Raw genomic sequence first — 21,024 nt, 5'->3', positions numbered from 1 at the left:
CTATACGAAGCCTTGGGTAAGGGTCCAAAAGGACAGATGTATGGAGCATCTAATTCCCATGGCAATAATCAAAGTGAGACCTTCCTTTAATCCAAGGACAATTAATATACTGTTTGACAGAATCTTTTGGCACGCTTCTCTAAAGCTAAAATCTTTGAAGCAACATCATTTTCCAGAGAACAGCTGAACTTGGAAAGCCAAGGACATCTTGGAACTTGGCACTTTCTGGGGCTTGAACCTGATGTAGTGGCAACTGTCCCATCCACTCTTCCAACTATAGGATTCAACTGCTAAATTATTTTATTCTTTCCAATGTTTTTTGAATAGCAGCCACTGCTCTTTTTTTCCCCCCTGTGAGCCCAAATTCCTTTATACTTTCCAGCAGGAAAAAATGCAAGCAAGCCAGCCATCAACCGCTGCTCATTTGCCTTGTTACCATTCCAAAAAAAACAACAACCCCAACTCAGTACTTTCTAGGGAACACAGAACCACCCCCTGGAAATTACCCAGGATCAGGAGTGGTATTCACTTACCTTCCCTACCAGTTCGCAAATGTGAGTGTGCGCGCAGTTCCTTCGCTTGCACATGACTTGTTCGTGTAGGCGCTTTGGCTTTAAAAAGTGCCTAAATGGGATGGCATAGAGCCGGGGCAGTTGAGCAGGGCTACCCGCAATTTCCACCACTGGTTCGGGCAAACTGGTCCAAAGCGACAGAATACTATCTCTGCCCAGGATGCTCCTTTTAGACAAGAGCCAGCAGTGTGCAGCAGCTGCCAAAAAAGCCAACACAGTTGTAGGCTGCATAAACAGAGGGATAGAATCAAGATCACGTGACGTGCTAATACCACTTTATAATGCCTTGGTAAGGCCACACTTGGAATACTGCATTCAGTTTTGGTCGCCACGATGTAAAAATGATGTGGAGACTCTAGAAAGAGTGCAGAGAAGAGCAACAAAGATGATTAGGGGAAGAACAGTTGTGGGAACTGGGTATGTCTAGTTTAATGAAAAGAAGGACTAGGGGAGACATGATATCAATGTTCCAATTTCTCAGGGGCTGCCACAAAGAAGAGGGAGTCAAGCTATTCTCCAAAGCAGCTGAGGATAGAACAAGAAGCAATGGGTAGAAACTAATCAAGGAGAGAAGTAACTTAGAACTGAGAATGGATGGATGGATGGATATGGATATGGATATGGATATGGATATACTTATGTTATAAACCACAAAAGGCATAATATCGGCTTTGGCTGTTAAGTCTTGGTTTCTCACACATCTGATTTCCTTAGTTTTTCAACTTCTTGCTTTTTCTATCTGTCATCAAACTCCACAAATAATATTGGACAAAAGTCCCCTTGTTGGTATTCACCCAGTCCTTTACGTTGGCATTTGAATCCGTGCAAAAACAAAGCGTGTCCTTTCAAGGGACAAGTAACTTATGCACGCTGGTGCTACTTTGATCTCCGTTCAAATTCTCATTGTTAAAGCAATTACAAAATGCCTTGCTATAATTAGGACGGTTGCCTGAATGTCTGCTGTGAGGGAGCTGTTATCATGGAAATTTCTGGCATCAGGACTTTCTTAGATAGAGATGATCTTCCTTACGCTAAAAAAAATAAAAAGCTTTTCTGTTTATTGAATGACACACTACTGTTGTGGAAAGAATGACACATTACTGTTATTATTTCAAGCAAAGGTATATGTGTAAATGCTAATTTTATTCATCCAGCTGCCTTTCCTTTGCAGGTATTAGAAGACAGCACAGGCGTTCGGAGGGTGGTTGTCACACCCCAGTCTCCAGAGTGCTATCCTGCTAGCTATCCTTCTGCCATTTCTCCAACGCACCACCTACCACCATACCTCACTCATCATCCTCATTTCATTCATAACTCTCATACAGCTTTCTACCCGCCTGTTACCGGGCCTGGAGATATACCACCTCAGTTTTTTCCTCAGCATCATCTTCCGCCTACCATTTATGGAGAGCAAGGTAAACTCAACTGCACGCCTTTCGAATCTAGGTTTACGTGTTTTGCCGCGCTGCCTTGATTGTTGAAACAGGATGGGGGCCCAGGCTGCCTTCGACTTACAACCACACCTGGGATCGATATTTTCATTGGCATTAAGGGAGTCGCGTTGGATGTTTCCACTCCTCCTTCTTTTTTTTGGTCGCAGTTGTGGAACAGTTGGTGGCAGTTTTGGTGATTAAGCAAATCCAGCTTGACCCACTGACCTCGCGGGTCAGACACCAGGTGGGAAGGTGACAGGTGTGGCTATCACATGACACAGCTGGACACTGCAGCTGGTTGCCAACATTTACGATGGTTGCAGTATCCAGGAGTCACGTGATCACAAAGTCAACGGGGAAGCCAGCCGTGTCGCTAACTTAACAACTGCAGCGATTCCCTTAGTAACCATGGCTATAAAATGGAGCAAGCCTCACTTTGCAAGTGTCTCGCTTAGCAACAGGAATTTTGGGCTCAGTTGTGGTCTGTGGGCCGCCTGTAAAGAAATGCAGGTGGCATTTGCATTGGAAGCTGAACTGTATCCCCTTTATCTTGTTTCGTTTCAGAAATCATATATGGAATGTCAAGTTTCATAAACAGGGAAGATCAGTACAACAAACCGCAGCACAAAAAAATCAAAGACAGGCAGATCGATCGCCAGAACCGCTTGAACAGCCCTCCAGCCATCTACAAGAGCCATCCAGCGTGTACGACGGTCTACAACGGTACCCTCAAGACTCAAAACGGGGCCACCAATGGGGCAGGAGGCATCGGAGGCATCAGTGGAGGGGGGATGCCAGTCATCAAAAAGGCAGAACGTAGAGCAAGAAGCAGCCCCAAGACCAACGAACAGGATTTGCATGGTAAAGTTAGCTACTTTTGGTCCTCCTTCCTTTCTTTTTTCTTCTTCTTCTTTTTGCATTTCTTCCTATTGTTACAGATTTATGGAAACAAGCTAGGAGAAAACTAAAAGAAATACATGGGACTCACACCGTGTGCAGATGGATAGATGGATGGAAGATAGATGGATGGATGGATGGAAGATGGATGGATGGATGGATATAGATAGATTACAGCTGATAAGGAAGGAGAGCTTGTGGCTTAGAGGCTAATACAACTACCTAACATGTAAAAACATCCCTGGTTCGAATCCCAGTAAGGGTATGGCTAGCTGATGAGAGCTAAATAGCTTGAAATAGATCTATACTAGTCTCCCTTTATTTATTTATCAGCACAAAATGCAACACACACACATACCTGTATGTGTGTGTATAATTATGTGTGTGTGTGTCTGTGTGTGTGTATATATATTGAAATAAATATATAAACTCATAAAATATGAGTTTCTTCAAACTTTCAAGTATTCAAAAGAAAGAGGAAATCATTGTTTGCAGAAGCTCTCTCACTTACAGAAAGCCAAAGCAGGTCTCTCCGGCTGTTTTTATATCATACTCATTTTAGCAAACATTTCTTAGGTCAAAACTACGCAGGTAGCAGACCTGATATATTTATTCTTGTTCTTTTAGGCTGCAGTTTTATGTTCCCCAACCTGGGACTAAGTTCCACTGAATTTCATCTCCTGAGTTGATGTATATCAGACCACACAATGATAATAGCTCAAAAATGATGGCTATCGTTATTATTTTATTTATTATTTATTTGTTGATCAAACATGTACAAGATAACAAGTATAGGTATGAACGTAAACAGGAAGTAAATACAGATAAATGGGGGACAGTGGGACAGGGACGGAAGCCACACTGGTGCGCTTTTGCATGCCCCCTTTACGGACCTCTTAGGAATGGGTTGAGGTCCACGGTAGACAGTTTGAGATTGAATCTGTGGCGATGTGAGGATGTAACAACAGAGTCAGGTAGAGCATTCCTGACATTGACCACTCTGTTGCCTCCTCCGAATTCCATCAGCCGCCCAGTGCCCACTGGCGACTACCCGGAGGAGAGCCTTCTCTGTGGCTGCTCCGACCCTGTGGAACGAACTCCCCGTGGAGATTCGTACCCTCACCACCCTCCAGGCCTTCCGCACAGCCCTTAAAACCTGGCTGTTCCGGTAGGCTTGGGGCTAAAGACTTGCAGCCCCACTCCGAATGGTATGATTGTTGTGTTTTTAATAGTGTATGTTTTTTGTTCTGTAATTTGTTTGTTTACCCCCCTCCCTTGAATTGTGAGCCGCCCTGAGTCCCCTCAGGGAAAAGGGCGGCATACAAATAAAGCAAATTCCAATTCCAAGATGTATTTTCTGCAATCGAGTTTGAAGCAGTTTACCTTGAGTTTATATCGATTGTTTGCTGGGGTTTTCCTGTGTATCATTCCTGCTTCATAATTTAGCTTGTCAGCAGATGTGCTTATTCTAAGTCCTATCACATTCGGTGGACCTTTTTAAGCAGATATAAATGATATTTCAGTCAATTCCCAGTTTGTGCTAAAAGAAATTAATTGAACACATACATGTTGTTTTTTTAAAATATTAGGTGATGCTCATTTGATTAGTAGAGTAGTCCTCGACGTAGAATCACAATGCAGCCCAAAATTTCCATTGCTAGGTAAGACAGTTGTTAAGTGAGTTTTCCTCCATTTTACTACCTGCCTTGCCACAATTGTGGAGTTGTTAAGTTAGTATAGTAGGGTTGTTAAGTGAATCTGACTTCCCCATTGACTCTGCTTGTCAGAAGGTTACAAATCATATGGGACACTGCAACCGTCATAAATATGAGCAGGGGTGGGCTTCAAAAATTTCAGCAACGGGTTTACTGCCCGGTTGCTGGGTGGGCATGGCCTACTTGGCCTCCTGCACCATGGCTGGCTGGGGGGTGTTTTTACATTTCCCAGGCTCCGGAGGCTTTCCCCAAGCCTCTGCATACCCTGGGCTCCGGAAGCCTTCCGGGAGGCCCATTTTTTCCCTTTCCCGAGCCTCCATTTATCTCACATCCAAAATGATCTGCGTGGAGACTCCTGGGAGGGGTGGGAAGGGATGGGCATGGCCATCCAGGGGTGGGATTTGAAGGTTCTCCAAACTGGCCATAAAGTTAGCTACGGGTTCTCCTGAACCTGGGCAAACCCGTAGCAGCCCACCCTTGAATATGTCAGTTGCTAAGCGTCTGAATTTTGATCACATGACCATGGGATGCTACAATGGTCGTGTGAAAGACTATCACCAATCACTTTTTTCAGTGCCATTGTAACTTCCTATGATCAGAAATGAATGATTGTGAATTGAGAACTACCTGTACGTTTCACTTAAAAGAAGTTTGCAGGGTCTGGCTTCTTCCTTGACTGCTTTCCGTCCTTCTTCCAGATTCTATTCCTCGTCTCTTCTTACTGGCTGCTTTGATTGGCTCCTTCTTCTCCCTTGCAATTATTCTTCATCCCACATAAAGGTCCTGGTTGCCAGGCCTTATTTTTAGTGCCACATCAGACGCAAGAGATCAGCCTATGCTGGCATGTATTTCTAAACATCTTGAAAAAAAACTACCCAAAGGCTGGCTTGTTGTTCTGGTTGTTCTGCTCCTATTAGTATTCTGAAATAAGCTTGCTGTCAGGGTGAATGCCTGCTGTAGAAAATTGGTTATAGGAAGTCACCAGTCATCATCCTGCTAATTGGGGGTATTGTACTTCTATGACAGAGTTCTTTATATACAGAAAGTCTTGTATTTGTTCCCTGGCTTATTCAGAGAAAAAGGTCAGGGAGCAAATAATTTTGTTTAAAAATATGTTATACTGGAGATTCTTTTGCTAGGCAAAGCAAACTTGCTTGTCTCAATTTAGGGACTTGCTGATGTACAGGGGTTATAATTTCCCAGAATTTTTCAGCTGGGAATTCTAGCATCTCAGCATATTTGGGCAGCATTGGGGATGGGGGAGGTGGTGCGGTGGCATAGAGGTGGAGCTCTCACCTCACATCAGGAGGCTGTGAGTTCAATTCCAGGTGGAGGCAGGTATTCTCTCTCCGGCCACAATGAGAATGTATCTGCTGAATGAAACTCTGCATTGGCGACAGGAAGGGCATTCGGCCAGTAACCAGTCAGCTCCATTCAGTTGCTCAGACTCCACCCTGCAAGGTATTATGGGGTTATTAAAAGAAGATAATGATTAGGGAAGGCTGGAACAGTAGCTAGTAGCTAGTCGGATAAACAGAATAAGGAGTTTCCTTTATACCTGTCTTTCATTGCATCTATGTTGGAATCAAATTCTACTGCCTTTTGTCCCTTCCTTATAGACAAAGTGTTTATAATGCTTGTAAACTATAAAATAATGAATTGTGATGACTGTTTTGACTGGGGAAACATTTTGGACGGTGGGGGGGATAAAGAACTTGAACCTAGGCAAGAAAAAAACCAATTTAGTTTAATTGTTAGAATAAACTGATTGAATAATTGTTAGAGTAAGCTGATTGAATAAAGTTTGGTGATGTCTGAACACGTTCATGAACCAGCACAGGTAGTGGCTATCAAATAATAACCAACTTTTCCTCAAACCAGCAATTTAAATTCTGATCATGTTGTATGGCAGCTAAAATTAGTACTAATGTACTTTGGAAGACACTCAGTAAGAATGACTTACGATCATATCAGTCCTTGTGAGTTCTCTGTCCTCCAAATTACCATCAGATGGATGCTGCTGTTTCTGAATGCCAGTAGAACTCTCTTTTGGGGATTGGAGTTTTGGGGATTGCTTTTGAAATTGACAAACCCTCAAGAGTTGCAGGCTGTTTGCACAATAGCCTGTGCAAATCTTCCTTGATTCAGAGAAATTCAGTTGCAGAATGGAATCCTTTGAGAGAAGGAGAGAGAGAGAGAGAGAGTTGAGTCCTTGGTACTCTCTGAATGTCAGCGTTCCAGGTAAATACACCCATAGAAAGCAGAACTCCAATGCAGGTAGATTCCTCAAAGAACAAATGTATTCAAAACATCATATTGGCACAACCGGTGAAAAATGACTATGATTAATGAAAGAGAATTAAAAGAGAAAGTTTTTCCCCTTTTCCGCAAGTCATCAGTCACATGGTCCAATATAGGTGCTGGACAGTTGCTTTGCTCCTCCACTCCCAGCCACCTGTTGAAATTATCTTGGTTCCCACAGGAAGAACCTGTTCTTTTGACTGCAGTTAACCATTTTCCTCCCCCTCCCATCTCGTGGCCACCCTGGAGCCTCAAAGATGGACTAGCCAGGTTCTCTTCAGGGTTGACACTGAGCTTGGTTTGCTTTCTTGCAGAAGTTTCATTACCAAAACTAGGTAACACCATTCAGTGCCCAGACAATGATGTTACCTAGTTTTGGTGATGAAACCTCTGCAGGAGTCATCTGCAAGAAAACAACCAAGCTCAGAGAGCCTCAAGGAGCCCTCATTTCAATCCTGAGCCACAAATATACTCCTTTGTGAGAGACAATTGAGCAAAACCAAGTCGAGGCTTGCGAGAAAAGTTCATCTGAGATCTGCCTGTGTGTAGGTGCTTTTCATCACCTCCTAGGTCTACACCCACTTCATCTTCAGGTGTGATAAGAAAAATTACTTTGAGACTTTCTTGCCCGCACAAGGTAACTTCCCATTTCCAGACAAAACAATTGGAATGGTGAACTGCAGCCTTTTTCTTTTTTATATATATAAAGATTTTTTTTTCATTTTCATAACATATAACCACATGTATACTATTACATAGCCAACATCGTATTGTATTATTAAATGTTGACATCAATTCATCTTACCATCAACTCCCAAAAACAATTATTGGCTCTTCTGCTCTCCATACACCATATTTGTCACTTTCTTCTCCTTCTCTCCTCCCCCTCTCTACCTCCTTTCTTCCCTCTGTCACCCTTCTCTTCTCGGCTTCCCCTTCCTCTCTCTCTCCTCGTAAGAGCCAAGGTGGTGCAGTGGTTAAATGCAGCACTGCAGGCTACTGCTAGATCAGCAGGTCAGCGGTTCAAATCTCACCGGCTCAGGGTTGACTCAGCCTTCCATCCTTCCGAGGTGGTTAAAATGAGGACCCAGATTGTTGGGGGCAATATGCTGACTCTCTGTAAACCGCTTAGAGAGGCCTGAAAGGCCTATGAAGCGGTATATAAGTCTACTGCTATTGCTATTGCTATATAAGTCTACTGCTATCCTTCTCCTCTCTTCCCTTTCCACTCCTCCTTTCTCTCCTCTTCTCCCCCACCCTCTCTCCTATTCCCCCCTCTTCTTCCCTTACCTCTCTCCTCTACTTCACACTCTTCATCTCATTTACTTGGTGTATTTTAGCTTCTGAGTGAGCTTCATCTTATGTTGATGGTATTTATAATTCCTTTTCAGTATACATATTTAATTATCTTCCTAAAAGAGAGAACAAAAAAGTATACATTTATAGTCATACTGCCACCTTCCAAGGGGCTTGGATTCCAATCACTCAAGTAATTTATATCAAGGGGTAAATGCAGCAGTTTGTTTGGTAACTCTTGTGTTTCTGTAGGCAAATGTATCCTGAGTCTGAATGTGCAATTGAGATAAGGACTTCAGATGTCAGAAGACAGAATTGGACCACACTGTAGTAATAGAGTTACAATGCTATGGTTGTCCTGGCCCATTTTCTTCAGATGTGTAGTTGCAACTGTCAACTGAAACACCTTGTGCCCAACCTCAGTATTTTTGTTTCTCATGGTGAATACCCTGCATGACAAAACTAACTTCCAATCAGGTGTCCACCTCTTTTAACTTCAGCAAGGAACTTCAAGAGCTGAATTGGGAAAAGGGCAGCATTTCAATTGTTAGCTTTTTCGTCTTTTGCTTTGACAGGGTTGAGATGGTCTTCCGCCTTCTTTAAAGAAAACAACTAGGGTATCAAATCATTGGTTGTTTAAGCTGAGCTTGTTTCTGGATTCTCAGAACAAAGGATTTAACTTATTTAGTATCCTGTCTTTATTATTTTTACAAGTAACATAGGATGGCAAACATATAACACACCTAAGGGTGCTTTTTCAAGAGGCAACTTGTCTTTCTGGTTTTTCCTTTAAAGACATTTTGCTTCTCATCCAAGGAGCTTCTTCAGCTCTGACTGGATGTGGGAAATGGAAGGACTTATACTCCTTGGAAACAGCTGGCCATTTGCATTGAGGCCACCTGGAGGTTTATCGTGCCATCAGATCATCTGAGTAGTTCCACATCCATTTACACTACTGAGGTGACCCTGATGACACATATAAACTCCAAGTGACCTCAACGATTCTCCAAAAGAATGCAAATGACCAGCTGTCTGCAAGGAGTCTAAATCCTTCCATTCCCTACCTTCCAGTCAGAGCTGAAGAAACTTCCTTCTAGTTGCCTCTTGAAAAAACATCTTTGGGACAACCATGACTTAGATGACTGAGATTCTCCATAGACATATATAACACACTTTCCTCCTCCTCCTCCAACAACAACAACAACAACAACAGCCCTGTCAGGTGAATTGAGCTGAGAGAGAATGACTGGTCCAAAGTCACCCAGCTGGCTTTCATGGCTAACTGGGACTAGAACTCAGTTTCCCATTTTCTTGCATGGTCCCTTAACCATTAGACGACACCAGATCCTTTTTAAAAAAAAATAAAATGTAGACTGTTAAATGTTCATATGCATCCCTTTAATACCCATGTCTGTACATACCAGTGGTGGGTTGCGGATCCTGTTCCAACCGGTCCAGTTGGAACGTGTCCAGCAGCGTCCACATGCATCTTAGCGCCTCCGTCATTATCTAGCTGCTCTGCGAAGCATCGCGCAGGTGCTATATGCGCCATGTGCATGTGCAGAAGCGCAGAAGCCTTAAAAGACAGGTAAGGAGCTCGGGTAAACGAGTGGGCCCTCCGGGGCACCATACCGGAACTGTATCCAGTGCTCTGGGCAGGCTCCGGTAGCCCGTACTGGAGCATACTGCCTGCAACCCACCACTGGTACACAACCAGTGGTTGTCTATATCTCTGCTAATCCAACAAAATAAAACATTTTGCTTTTTATTTTAAAAAACGTTATATAGACTTGAATTCTTTCTGTTTCTGCATAAGAAATAAGCTATTTCTGAAGAAACAACTGCTCCAGTGAGGTTGTTCGAAATGATTTCTATTGTTGGGTTGGGGTGCACTGTTTTGAATTTTTTTAATCGCTTTCGTTTTAAAAACGAAAATCATAATGCGATGAAATTCTCTGTTCATTCTTAGTTTTTTGTTTTGTTTTGGTAGTCTGCCTGAAAACAGAATTGTCCACCCTTTTTCCATGCAATGTTTATCCATTCCATATCTTTTGCTTTGACATAATGATTCATTTTGCAGCTATCTGCAGAAATATACTAAGCTCTTTGCATGAGAATTGAACTTACCTTTCTATAAATGCATGCAGGAATTATATAAATCCCGGTATTGTTCCCCCTTATTCCTTGCTGTTTCACCTAAAAGAAAGAATGTGTGTGTGTGTGTGTTTGTACATTTGTATGTGAGAGTGATGTTGTTGGCACATACAGATGGGGTTCATTTGATTTTGTAAATGAGTTTTCTTACTGCAGAGGTAATTAATTTTTAATTAGTTTGTTCAATTAATACAAAAGATTGTTCTGGCTCTGCCCTTTTCTCAAATATGACTTTTGACACTTATACATGTGTGCTACTCAAACATATTTATTAGCAAGGATTAGGTTTAATGAGAGTTGGCAATCACAGCTTGCTGAGGAAGGAAATCTGGGCATCATCTATGCATCTGGATGGTTTCTTAAGTTCGGAATAATTTCTCTGCACAATAAACATCTTTTGCTTTCCAGTCTTCATATATTTCTCCATGAACTTTAAAAATGTTGAATGGATTCCATTGCTAGTATTTAGCTTACTGATTGACATCTCACATCAATGTCAACTAATCTAAGTTTAGCACCTGCATTGCTCATACACACACAAAATAGCAATTCCTTTCCTAGGAATATTCCAAAGGAAAAATTGTCCTCTAGGATAGCTGGATATTTACATAGATCAAAAAATAAAAAATAAAGTCAAAGAATCAGTTCTGCAAATTCCAGATAAGTGGATATTCTTCAGGATGTCCATTCAGGTGTCTTGGCTATACGATGCAGGTCTGACTTTGGTTATTCCCCCAGATTTTGTAATGTGGGAGGATATGCATGAAACACCTTTTTAAATGTCAAAATGGGTAGTAAAATTATCCAACAGTTATTCGCAGCCTCTGGAAGTACCATATCATTGCACCTTTTACTTGGGGCCCATCCCTTCCCCCTATTGCATCTGAAAGACTAAAATTAGCAGAGGCTTAGATAAAGATTGGACACCAGTCACCGTTAATGCAATAATAGAATAGGGAATATGGAAGAACATCAAGCTAATAGGGTTCAGGGGAAGATGGCAGGAGATGAAAAGAACTTGTCCATTATGTGGCAAATGCAAACTGGGCAGTCATGTTAAACTTTTAATAGAGGAATGTTTTGGGACAAAAATAACTTAGTATAGAGCTGATGAGTTGGCACATACTGCATGTCTATCTTGTAGAACAGGGGTGTCAAACTCAAGGTCCCGGGGCCAGATCCAGCCTATGGAATGCTTAGATCTGGCCCATGAGGTCTCCTTAGAAACAGTGAAGGACCAGTCTGCAGCCTCCTCCAGCGAAAATGGAGCCCAGGAGGGCTAGACACTGCCCTTCTGAACTCCATTTTCGCTGGCAGAGGGTTGCAGGAGGCCTTTGCAACTGAAAACGCAGCTCGGGAGACCGTTTTTGCTGGCAGAGCGCTTGGGCCACCACAGGTACCCCCTGTGATGAATGACATCAATCTGGCCATGCCCACCCTGGCCACGCCCACCCCAGCCCCCAAGATCAAACCCAGCCCTATTGTGGCCTTCAAAGAAATCGAGTTTGATACCCCTGTTGCAGAATATAGAAAGCAATTCTGTATTGGTGAGAAAGAGCCAAGGTGGCACAGTGGTTAAATGCAGCACTGAAGGCTACTTCAGCTGACTGCAGTTCGGCTGTTCAAATCTCACCGGCTCAGGGTTGACTCAGCCTTCCATCCTTCCGAGGTGGGTAAAATGTGGACCCGGATTGTTGTTGGGGGCAATATGCTGACTCTGTAAACCGCTTAGAGAGGGCTGAAAGCCCTATAAAGCGGTATATAAGTCTAACTGCTATTGCTATTGCTATTTTGCCAACTATGTGGGGAAAGTTCTACTCATGTATTGGAGACATTTAAATGGGCTTGAGGTAAACAAAGTTAGCTCCTTCGGGAGTTTATTTTGAGCCCCTGTGGGGATCCTGTAAGTATTCATGAAAGCCACTACACTGAATTAATAGCAGTAGACTTATATACCGCTTCATAGGGCTTTCAGCCCTCTCTAAGTGGTTTACAGAGAGTCAGCATATTGCCCCCAACAATCCGGGTCCTCATTTTACCCACCTCGGAAGGATGGAAGGCTGAGTCAACCCTGAGCCGGTGAGATTTGAACCGCTGAACTGCTGATCTAGCAATAGCCTGCAGTGCTGCATTTAACCACTGCGCCACCTCGGCTCGGATTAAGATCGCAATAATCTTACGCCAAGCATCATCATATAAATTTGACAGTGCAGGTTATAATTCTGACTGGAAATTTCAGTGGTAATGAGATGCCAGTTGAGAAGTTGAGCCAAAACTTTTAAGAATTCTTTATTCCATTTTGGTAATCCTGTTATATAGGTAGTCCTTAACTTACAACTATTCATTTAGTGATCGGTCAAAGTTACAACAGCACTGAAAAAAGTGTCTTATGACCATTTTCACACTTACAACAATTTCCGCATCTCCATAGTCATTTGATCAAAATTCAGATGCTTGGCAACTGATTCATATTTATGACGGTTGCAGGGTCGCAGGGTCATATGCTCACCTTTTGTGACCTTCTGAGAAGCAAAGTCCATGGGGGAATCCTGATTCACTTAACAACTGTGTTACTAACTTAACAACTATAGTGATTCACTTAACAACTGGAGCAAAAAAGGTCATACAATCTGGGGAAAATTCACTTAACTGTCTCGCTTAACAACAGACATATTAGGCTGAATTGTGGTCATAAAAATTTGGTCACCGTGATGTAAAAAACAATGCTGAGATTCTAGAAAAAGTGCAGGGAAAAGCAACAAAGATGATTAAGGGACTGGAGGCTAAAATAGCAATAGCAGTAGACTTATATACCGCTTCATAGGGCTTTCAGCCCTCTCTAAGCGGTTTACAGAGAGTCAGCATATTGCCCCCAACAATCTGGGTCCTCATTTTACCCACCTCGGAAGGATGGAAGGCTGAGTCAACCCTGAGCCGGTGAGATTTGAACCGCTGAACTGCTGATCTAGCAGTAGCCTGCAGTGCTGCATTTAACCACTGCGCCACCTTGGCTCTAACATATGAAGAACGGTTGCAGGAAGTGGGTATGTCTAGTTTAATGAAAAGAAGGACTAAGGGAGACATGATAGCAGTGTTCCAATAATTCAGAGGCTGCCACAAAGAAGAGGGAGTCAAGCTATTCTCCAAAGCACCTGAGGCTATAACAAGAAGCAATGGGTGGAAACTAATCAAGGAGAGAAACAACTTAGAACTAAGGAGAAATTTCCTGACAGAACAATTCATCACTGGAACAACCTGCCTCCAGAAGTTGTGAATGCTCCAACACTGGAAGATGTTAAGAAGATGTTGGATAACCATTTGTCTAAAGTGGTGTAGGGTCTCCTGCCTTAGCATGGGGTTGGACTAGAAGACCTTGAAGGTCCCTTCCAATTCTGTTATTCTATTCTATTCTAAGTCGAGGATTACCTGTACATTATGGGGAAAAGCAATGTTTTTTCTGTTCTTCTCAGCAAAGTGTTACATGGAAATAAAATATATTATTAGGATCCCCTATCTGTGAACATATATGTGAGTCCTATACTTCGAATGAGTATGTCAGGAGTTCTTTGGTAACCTCATGGAACTATTTTATTTGTTCAAGAATTCTTCAACTAAAGGAAGGGGCTGCATTTTTCTCTCTCCTGGCTCCGATTATAAGATCTTTTGAAGCTCCATTTTCTGGGAAATTCTACAGACTTTACAGCTGCAGAAGATGAACTGAAAAATGCCAAGACATTGAGTGAAGTCAGGTCTCTAGAATATCCACTGGGCCAGCCAGAGAATGCTTTTTCATTTATTTTTTTTAAATACACAAACAAGGCAAAGATTGCGAGCAACTTTAATCAGATTAATGTGTCTAAGAGGGCGTGGGGACTGTAGTATGAGCATTTATATTTCTGGACAAATGTTAACACCCTTTTCAGGTTATATCAAATTTGGTCCCAACTCAAACTGCAACAAAAGGAAACTTGTAAATGGCTTCAATTCTGCAGCTCAAATTCTCTCTAGACCCTTAAGGAGAACATTAAAGCAGATGTTTCCACCAAAGACTCCAAAGCTTATTTGGAAGTTTTTTTCCCAAAGCTTATTGGAAGGTTCTGAACCATGGAGGCCCTTCATTTGGAATCTGAAGCCAAATGTAGAATAAGGTTTGGAAGAAAAAAAAACCTAATGCTTGGCTGTCTTCCTCTTAAATGGATTTGGGAAGCAGTGGTGAGATTCAAACATTTTTACTACTGGTTCTGTGGGCGTGGCTTGGTGGGTGTGGCAGGGGAAGGAGACTGTAAATTCTCCATTCCCTCCCTACTCCAGGGGAAGGTTACTGCAAAATCCCCATTCCCTTCCGATCAGCTGGGACGCATAAGGCAGAGAATAGATGGGAGCAGGGCCAGTCAAAAGTGGTATTTACGGTTCTCCGAACTACTCAAAATTTCCGCTACCGGTTCTCCAAAACAGTCAGAACCGGCTGAATACCACCTCTGTTGGGAAGTCTTATCACTTCCACTTATTAGCAAGATATAATGAGCTTGTTAGATGATCATCAAAGGTCACCCAAACTGAGTGCACCATTTTACAGAGAATTACACTAAAAGCCTTTAACTGCTGGAATAATTAAGATTTTTGATAGTAGATAATTATAGCTGGATAGGCAGCTAAGTAATGCAACTGACTAGATTATGCAGGAAATCCAGAAATGCGGCATCTCCAACAGATGGTTATCCAGTCCTTGAATACCTCCAAAAAAAGCCAGGAAGGATACTTTCAAAAGTATTTTGATTGATTGATTGATTGATTGAATGATTTAATGCTTCCCTTTGAACAAAACATCATTTTGATTCAGGTTACTTGAGCCTTTTTTCTTTTCTTGCTTTTTCTTAAAAATAAAAAAGGATCTGCCTTTACCATTTCCAGTTAGATGGCAATATCTAGCTAACTTTGGCTGAGGTGAAAAAGACAGATACAGTAGTCCAGACTGAACCTGATGAGACATCCACAATAAATCTCAAAGCATTAAGCTACACCAGAAAAAAAAATTTTTTTTTTAAATCCTAGAACAGGGGTGTTAAACCCAAGGCCCGTGGGCAGGATACGGCCCGCGCGGGTGCTTAGATCTGGCCTGTGGGTCCGGCCTGGAAACAGGGAAGGACCGGCCTGAGGTGCCTCTGCCAGTGAAAATGGGTCTCGGGGAGGCCACACGCAGCCTCCTCATGCCGCATTTTCAGACGCGACAGCCTCTTGCAGCCTTCTGCCAGGGAAAACGGAGCTCGGGGAGGCCGCGCCCGATGGATTCAGAGGCCAGACATCACAGGGTTCATTCCAAAATGCCTCCCCCCTCTTCGGAGGGTTTATTTTTTTAATACAGTTTTTGCAAGCAAAGCAATGAGCATATAGCAACAGCATTGTAATTGGCACATTCTCCTTGTCAATCTCTAAGAACATCCCACCCAGGGTAGAATCTCACATAACTCAATAGTTCCTGGTAGCAATAGCAATAGCAATAGCAGTAGACTTATATACCGCTTCATAGGCCTTTCAGGCCTCTCTAAGCGGTTTACAGAGAGTCAGCATATTGCCCCCAACAATCTGGGTCCTCATTTTACCCACCTCGGAAGGATGGAAGGCTGAGTCAACCCTGAGCCGGTGAGATTTGAACCGCTAACCTGCTGATCTAGCAGTAGCCTGCAGTGCTGCATTTAACCACTGCGCTCACCTTGGTAGTGCCTGGTTCTGCTAATTAGGTGAGCTCATAGGTTATTTTATTTTATTATTTAATTATTTATTTTATTTTATTAACTTGTATGCCGCCCACTCTCGGAAGACTCGGCGGCTTACAATAAAAAGGGAAAGGGGAATATAAAAATAAAAAACAACAGTTAAAAAATTCAACAGCATTCATAACACAAGATGGGGCTGGATAATTCAACAGCCCCAGGCCTGCCGGAACAGCCAGGTCTTAGTCACTTTGCGGAAGGCCGGAAGGGTAGTGAGAGTCCGGATCTCCACGGGAAGATCGTTCCATAGGGCCGGAGCAGCAACAGAGAAGGCCCTCCCCCGGGGGTTCACCAGCCGACATTGGCCAGCAGATGGAATCCAGAGGAGGCCTAGTCTGTGCGATCTAATAGGTCTCAGGGAGGTAACTGGCAGGAGGCGGTCTCTCAGGTAGAGAGGTAACCAGCCACTGAGATCATGGCAGTGTGCTGCGCATGTCTTTATATAACCTTTCCTCTATTCCTACACACGCCTACCCCAACCACGCCCCTCCGAGGTGAAACCCAACCCTGATGTGGCCCTCAATGAAATCGAGTTTGATACTCCTGTCCTAGAAGAAGGAAATAGCGAAGTACTGCTATACTGTTACCAAGAAAACTACTTGGAGATGCGAGGAGTCAAGCTTGACTCAAAAAGGAGGTTTTACTCCCCCCTGTCACTTTGCTTGAAAGGTAAATAGGAAATAGCACAGCTAAGAATGTTTCACGGTTCACAACCAAATTTTAGAGGAGCGTCCCAATCCAGTAACAGGGAAGAGTAAGGATCTTGCGTGGCAGCTGCTCCCTTGTTTGCAACAGTAACTAAAACAAATCTAAAATCCCCAAAGAAACGGATCACATTTTAAAATGAACAACAACAAAAAATTATGACTGCTGGATTGGCTGGGACTTAACAAATATTCGATAAATCCTTGACGTGTTTGGGATGCAAGGAGGAGTTTCTGCGGCAGTTTGTAAGCGCCAGGGCATTCTTAATGCAAAATTTCGACAATTGCAGCTTGTGTGGATTGCTAAAAAAAAAAAAAAAAAAAACCTGAGCAAACGGTATATGGTATTTGCAAAAGAAAGTCCACCGTTTAGCTGACATCTGTATGAAATGGCAGCTGGCAGCCTCCTTCTGGATCTCCAAAGCTATCGGCAGAGCCAGCTTCTGCGATGTGATTTTGGCAGGCACATTACTGTCAAACAACAACAGCCTTGTTGCCACACAAGCAGCTGAGGAATGGTGCTTCAGGATCCCTATACATAGCTGGTGCTGAAATGCTCCGGGATTGCATTCTGCTTGCAGAATAAGGAAGCATTTGGATAGAAGAGCACCAGAGGGGCTTATAATCGTAAGAGGCAGGTTGCATATAAAAGTTTAGAATTTTTGACAATCATTTCATGGACTTTTCCAGATTGTTGTTCATTTGTACAATAAGGAAATTAACTGGTTGTTGCCAAAAAAAAAAGATCCCCTCTTCCCACAATTTCCTCATCTCCTTTATCAAAAAAATGGTGGTTTAACAGTTTTCCTACACAAGATGTTTGTCACAGAGCAATGTGGATTTTGATCCAAATAGCATGCTTATTATACTAGTAAATGTTGCATCAGTTCTGAAAGTGTGATGGGTGCTTAAATGGAACATTTGTATTTATCCAAATCAATTTCATTTGTACTCCTTATGTCAATCATTCTGTCAGCGTTCCCAGTATCAATCAGAATTAAATCAGAGTCCAAGGCAAACGATCCTTTTTTCTCTTTTTCTCCAATTTAATAAGACAGACATCTTAGGCACATCATTTTTTCCTATTTTAGAGACTAAGTGAATCACCAATACAATTAATAGCAATAGCATTTAGACTTATATACTGCTTCCTGGTGCTTTACAGCCCTCCCTAAGTGGTTTACAGAGTCGGCATATTGCTCCCAACAATCTGGGTCCTCACTTTACCCCCCATGGAAGGATGGAAGGCTGAGTCAACCTTGAGACGGTGAGATTCGATCTGGCAAATTGCACACAGCCGGTGATCAACAGGAGTAGCCTGCAGTCCTGCACTCTAACCACTGCGCCACTGCTGCTCCTAATTAATCCTCAAAGTACGAGCACAATTGATCCCAAACTGTATGTTGTTATGTGAACCTTGCTCCATTTTATGACTTTTCTTGCCACATTTGTTAACTGAACCACTGCAGTTCTTAAATTAGCAACATGGTTGTTAAGTGAATCTGGTTTGCCCATTGACTTTGCTTGTCCGAAGGTCGCCAAAGGGCATGACATGACCCCACAACACTGGAGCTGTCATAAATGTGAGTCAATTTTCAAGCATCCGAATGTAAATCACACAATAGGGATGCTGCAATGGTCGTAAGTGTGAAAAATGATCGTAAGTCACCTTTTTGGGTGCTGTTGTAACTTCAAACACTTACTAAATGAACTATCTGTAAGTTGAGGATTACCTGTATTGTATTGGGCTGTGGAAATATAAATCAAGGATCAAAGGCTAAAATGTGTGAATTTTAGGATCTAGGAAGAAGGCATATTATTGTGGTTGGCCAGGATACAAATAGGCTAGCCCAGTGTTTTTTTTTCAAACTTGGCAATTTTAAAATGCGAGGACTTCAACTCCCAGAATTCCCCAGCTACTATCTGTTGCTAAGTTTTAAAGATATTGCTGTAGTCCAACTTAATGCATTCCACAACAGGGTCTTTGGTCTCATGAAAGTTATCTCAAAAGCTCAGCACGACCTACTTCCTTTGCTTGCTATTCAGGCTGATATAGGGTTGAAGGACATATCTTTAAGAAATATATATATTTGAGAAAGAATATATTTGTGAGCCGCCTAGGGTCTGACTTTAGCGTAGTACACAAAATTGTTTGCTACAACATCCTACCTGTCAACGACTACTTCAGCTTCAGCCGCAATAATACTCGGGCAAAAAATAGATACAAACTCAAAGTAAACCACTCAAAACTCAACTGCAGAAAATACGATTTGAGTAACACAGAGGTCAGTGCCTAAAATGCACTACCTGGCTCTGTTGTTACATCTTCAACCCCCCATAACTTTAACCTGTCTACCGTGGACCTCATCCCATTCCTAAGAGGTCTGTAAGGGAGTGTGCATAAGCGCACCGGTGTCAGAGGTGGTATTCAGCAGGTTTTGACCAGTTTTGGAGAACCAGTAGTGGAAATTTTGAGTTCAGAGAACCGGTAAATACCACCTCTGACTGTCCCTGTCCCCATCTATTCTCTGCCTCCTGAGTCCCAGCTGATCAGGAGGAAATGGGGATTTTGTAGTAACTTTCCCCTGGAGTGGGGAGGGAATGGAGATTTTACAGTATCCTTCCCCTGCCACGCCCACCAAGCTATGCCACGCCCACCAAGCTATGCCCACAGAACCGGTAATAATTTTTTTTGATTCCCACCACTGACGAGGTCCAACTTTCACAGCCATACATTGCAACTGAAAAAAACCATAGCCTTGACTATACGCACTTTTGTTGGCACATGCCTTATCTTTCAATTGACTGGGTAGGAAGTGTGCCAATTTGTGGCTGTACTCTGAAGTCAGGTTACTTGCAGACTCTATATGCAATGCAAGTAATCATTGATCTTTTAGTGCTCATTCAAAGTTACAATGGCACTGAATAAAAGTGTCTTATAGCCATTTTTCACACTCTTGCAGCACCTCCATGATCACGTAGTCAGAATTTGGATGCTTGGCAACTGGCTCATATTTATAACAGTTACAGTGTCCTGGGGACATGTGATCCTCTTTTGTGACCTTCTGACAACTAAAGTAAATGGGGAAGCCAGATTCACTTAACAACCGTATTACTGACTTAACAACTGCAGTAATTCAGTTAACAACTGTGGAAAAGAAAGATCTTAAAATAGGGTAAAACTCACTTAAAAAATGTCTCTCTTAGCAACAGAAATTTTGAGCTCATTTTGTGGTTCTAAGTCGAGGCCCACCTGTATTAAGAATCACTTTTGCTATTACTTCTACCGTCTCTTATGCCGTCCGGACCAACATTAGGCAGCTGTTCAAGTGCTCAGGTTTTATTGCTAATCCTGATAATAAACCACACCATTGAGTTGGCTACTTTCATAGCTCGCATTGCCCCATTTTATACAAAAGAAGAACATACTAAATTGAACAGAGTTCAAACCAAGTTCACCATAAGATTTCCATTAGCCATGGCCATCTGTACCACATTTATAAAGAATGACTCTGTGGCTCACTTTATTCTCTAATAAGGATTCTTAAAATACAGGATTTGTAGTTCATTGAGACAGTATAGAATCTTCCATATTTTCAACTGACCTAAGGTAGATTGGAACAAGATTGATAGTTGCGCCTTCCTTTCATGTTACTGAGGGTCCAGCTGGCTACATGACCACAGAGACGTCTTTGGACAACGCTGGCATGACTAAATGCCGAAGGAGCACGGAACTCTGTTACCTTCCCACCAAATGTGGCCCCTATTTTTCTACTTGCATTTTTACATGCTTTCGAACTGCTAGGTTGGCAGAAGCTGCGACAAGTCACGGGAGCTCATGCCATTATGTGGCACTAGGGATTCGAACTGCTTAACTGCCAACCTTTCTGATCGACAAGCTCAGCATCTTAGACACTGAGCCACTCCATAGGGGTGATATAATAGCAGTGTCCAATATCTAAGGGGCTTCCACAAAGAAGAGATGAACCTATTTTCCAAAGCACATGAAGGCAGGAGAAGACGTAATGGATGAAAACTAATCAAGCAGAGGATCAACCTAGAACTAAGGGTAAATGTTCAGTCAGGGAGAACAATTAATCAGTGGAACGACCTGCCTCCTGAAGTTGTGGGTGCTTCACAATTTCTGGAGTTTTTTCAGAAAAAAGTGGACAGTCATTGGT

General features: G+C 42.6%; 1 protein-coding gene across 1 annotated transcript in view; it reads left to right on the top strand.

Annotated features, from left to right (window-relative positions):
• The window catches only part of FNDC3B (fibronectin type III domain containing 3B), a 327,048-nt gene that overhangs the window by 200,128 nt on the left and 105,896 nt on the right, over positions 1-21,024 (top strand). Inside the window, exons 5-6 of the mRNA XM_087725242.1 lie at positions 1,744-1,987; positions 2,570-2,866. Of these exons, the coding sequence (XP_087581368.1) occupies positions 1,744-1,987; positions 2,570-2,866 (541 nt within the window). The remainder of the gene's footprint in view (positions 1-1,743; positions 1,988-2,569; positions 2,867-21,024) is intronic.

Source organism: Thamnophis sirtalis, unplaced genomic scaffold (genome assembly GCF_051295495.1).
Source record: "Thamnophis sirtalis isolate CommonGarterSnake01/CBP01778 unplaced genomic scaffold, rThaSir2_p1.2 scaffold_11, whole genome shotgun sequence".
NCBI classification, from domain to species: domain Eukaryota; kingdom Metazoa; phylum Chordata; class Lepidosauria; order Squamata; family Natricidae; genus Thamnophis; species Thamnophis sirtalis.
Note: the sequence above shows the minus strand (reverse complement) of the source record. Positions and strands in the feature narration are given on the sequence as shown.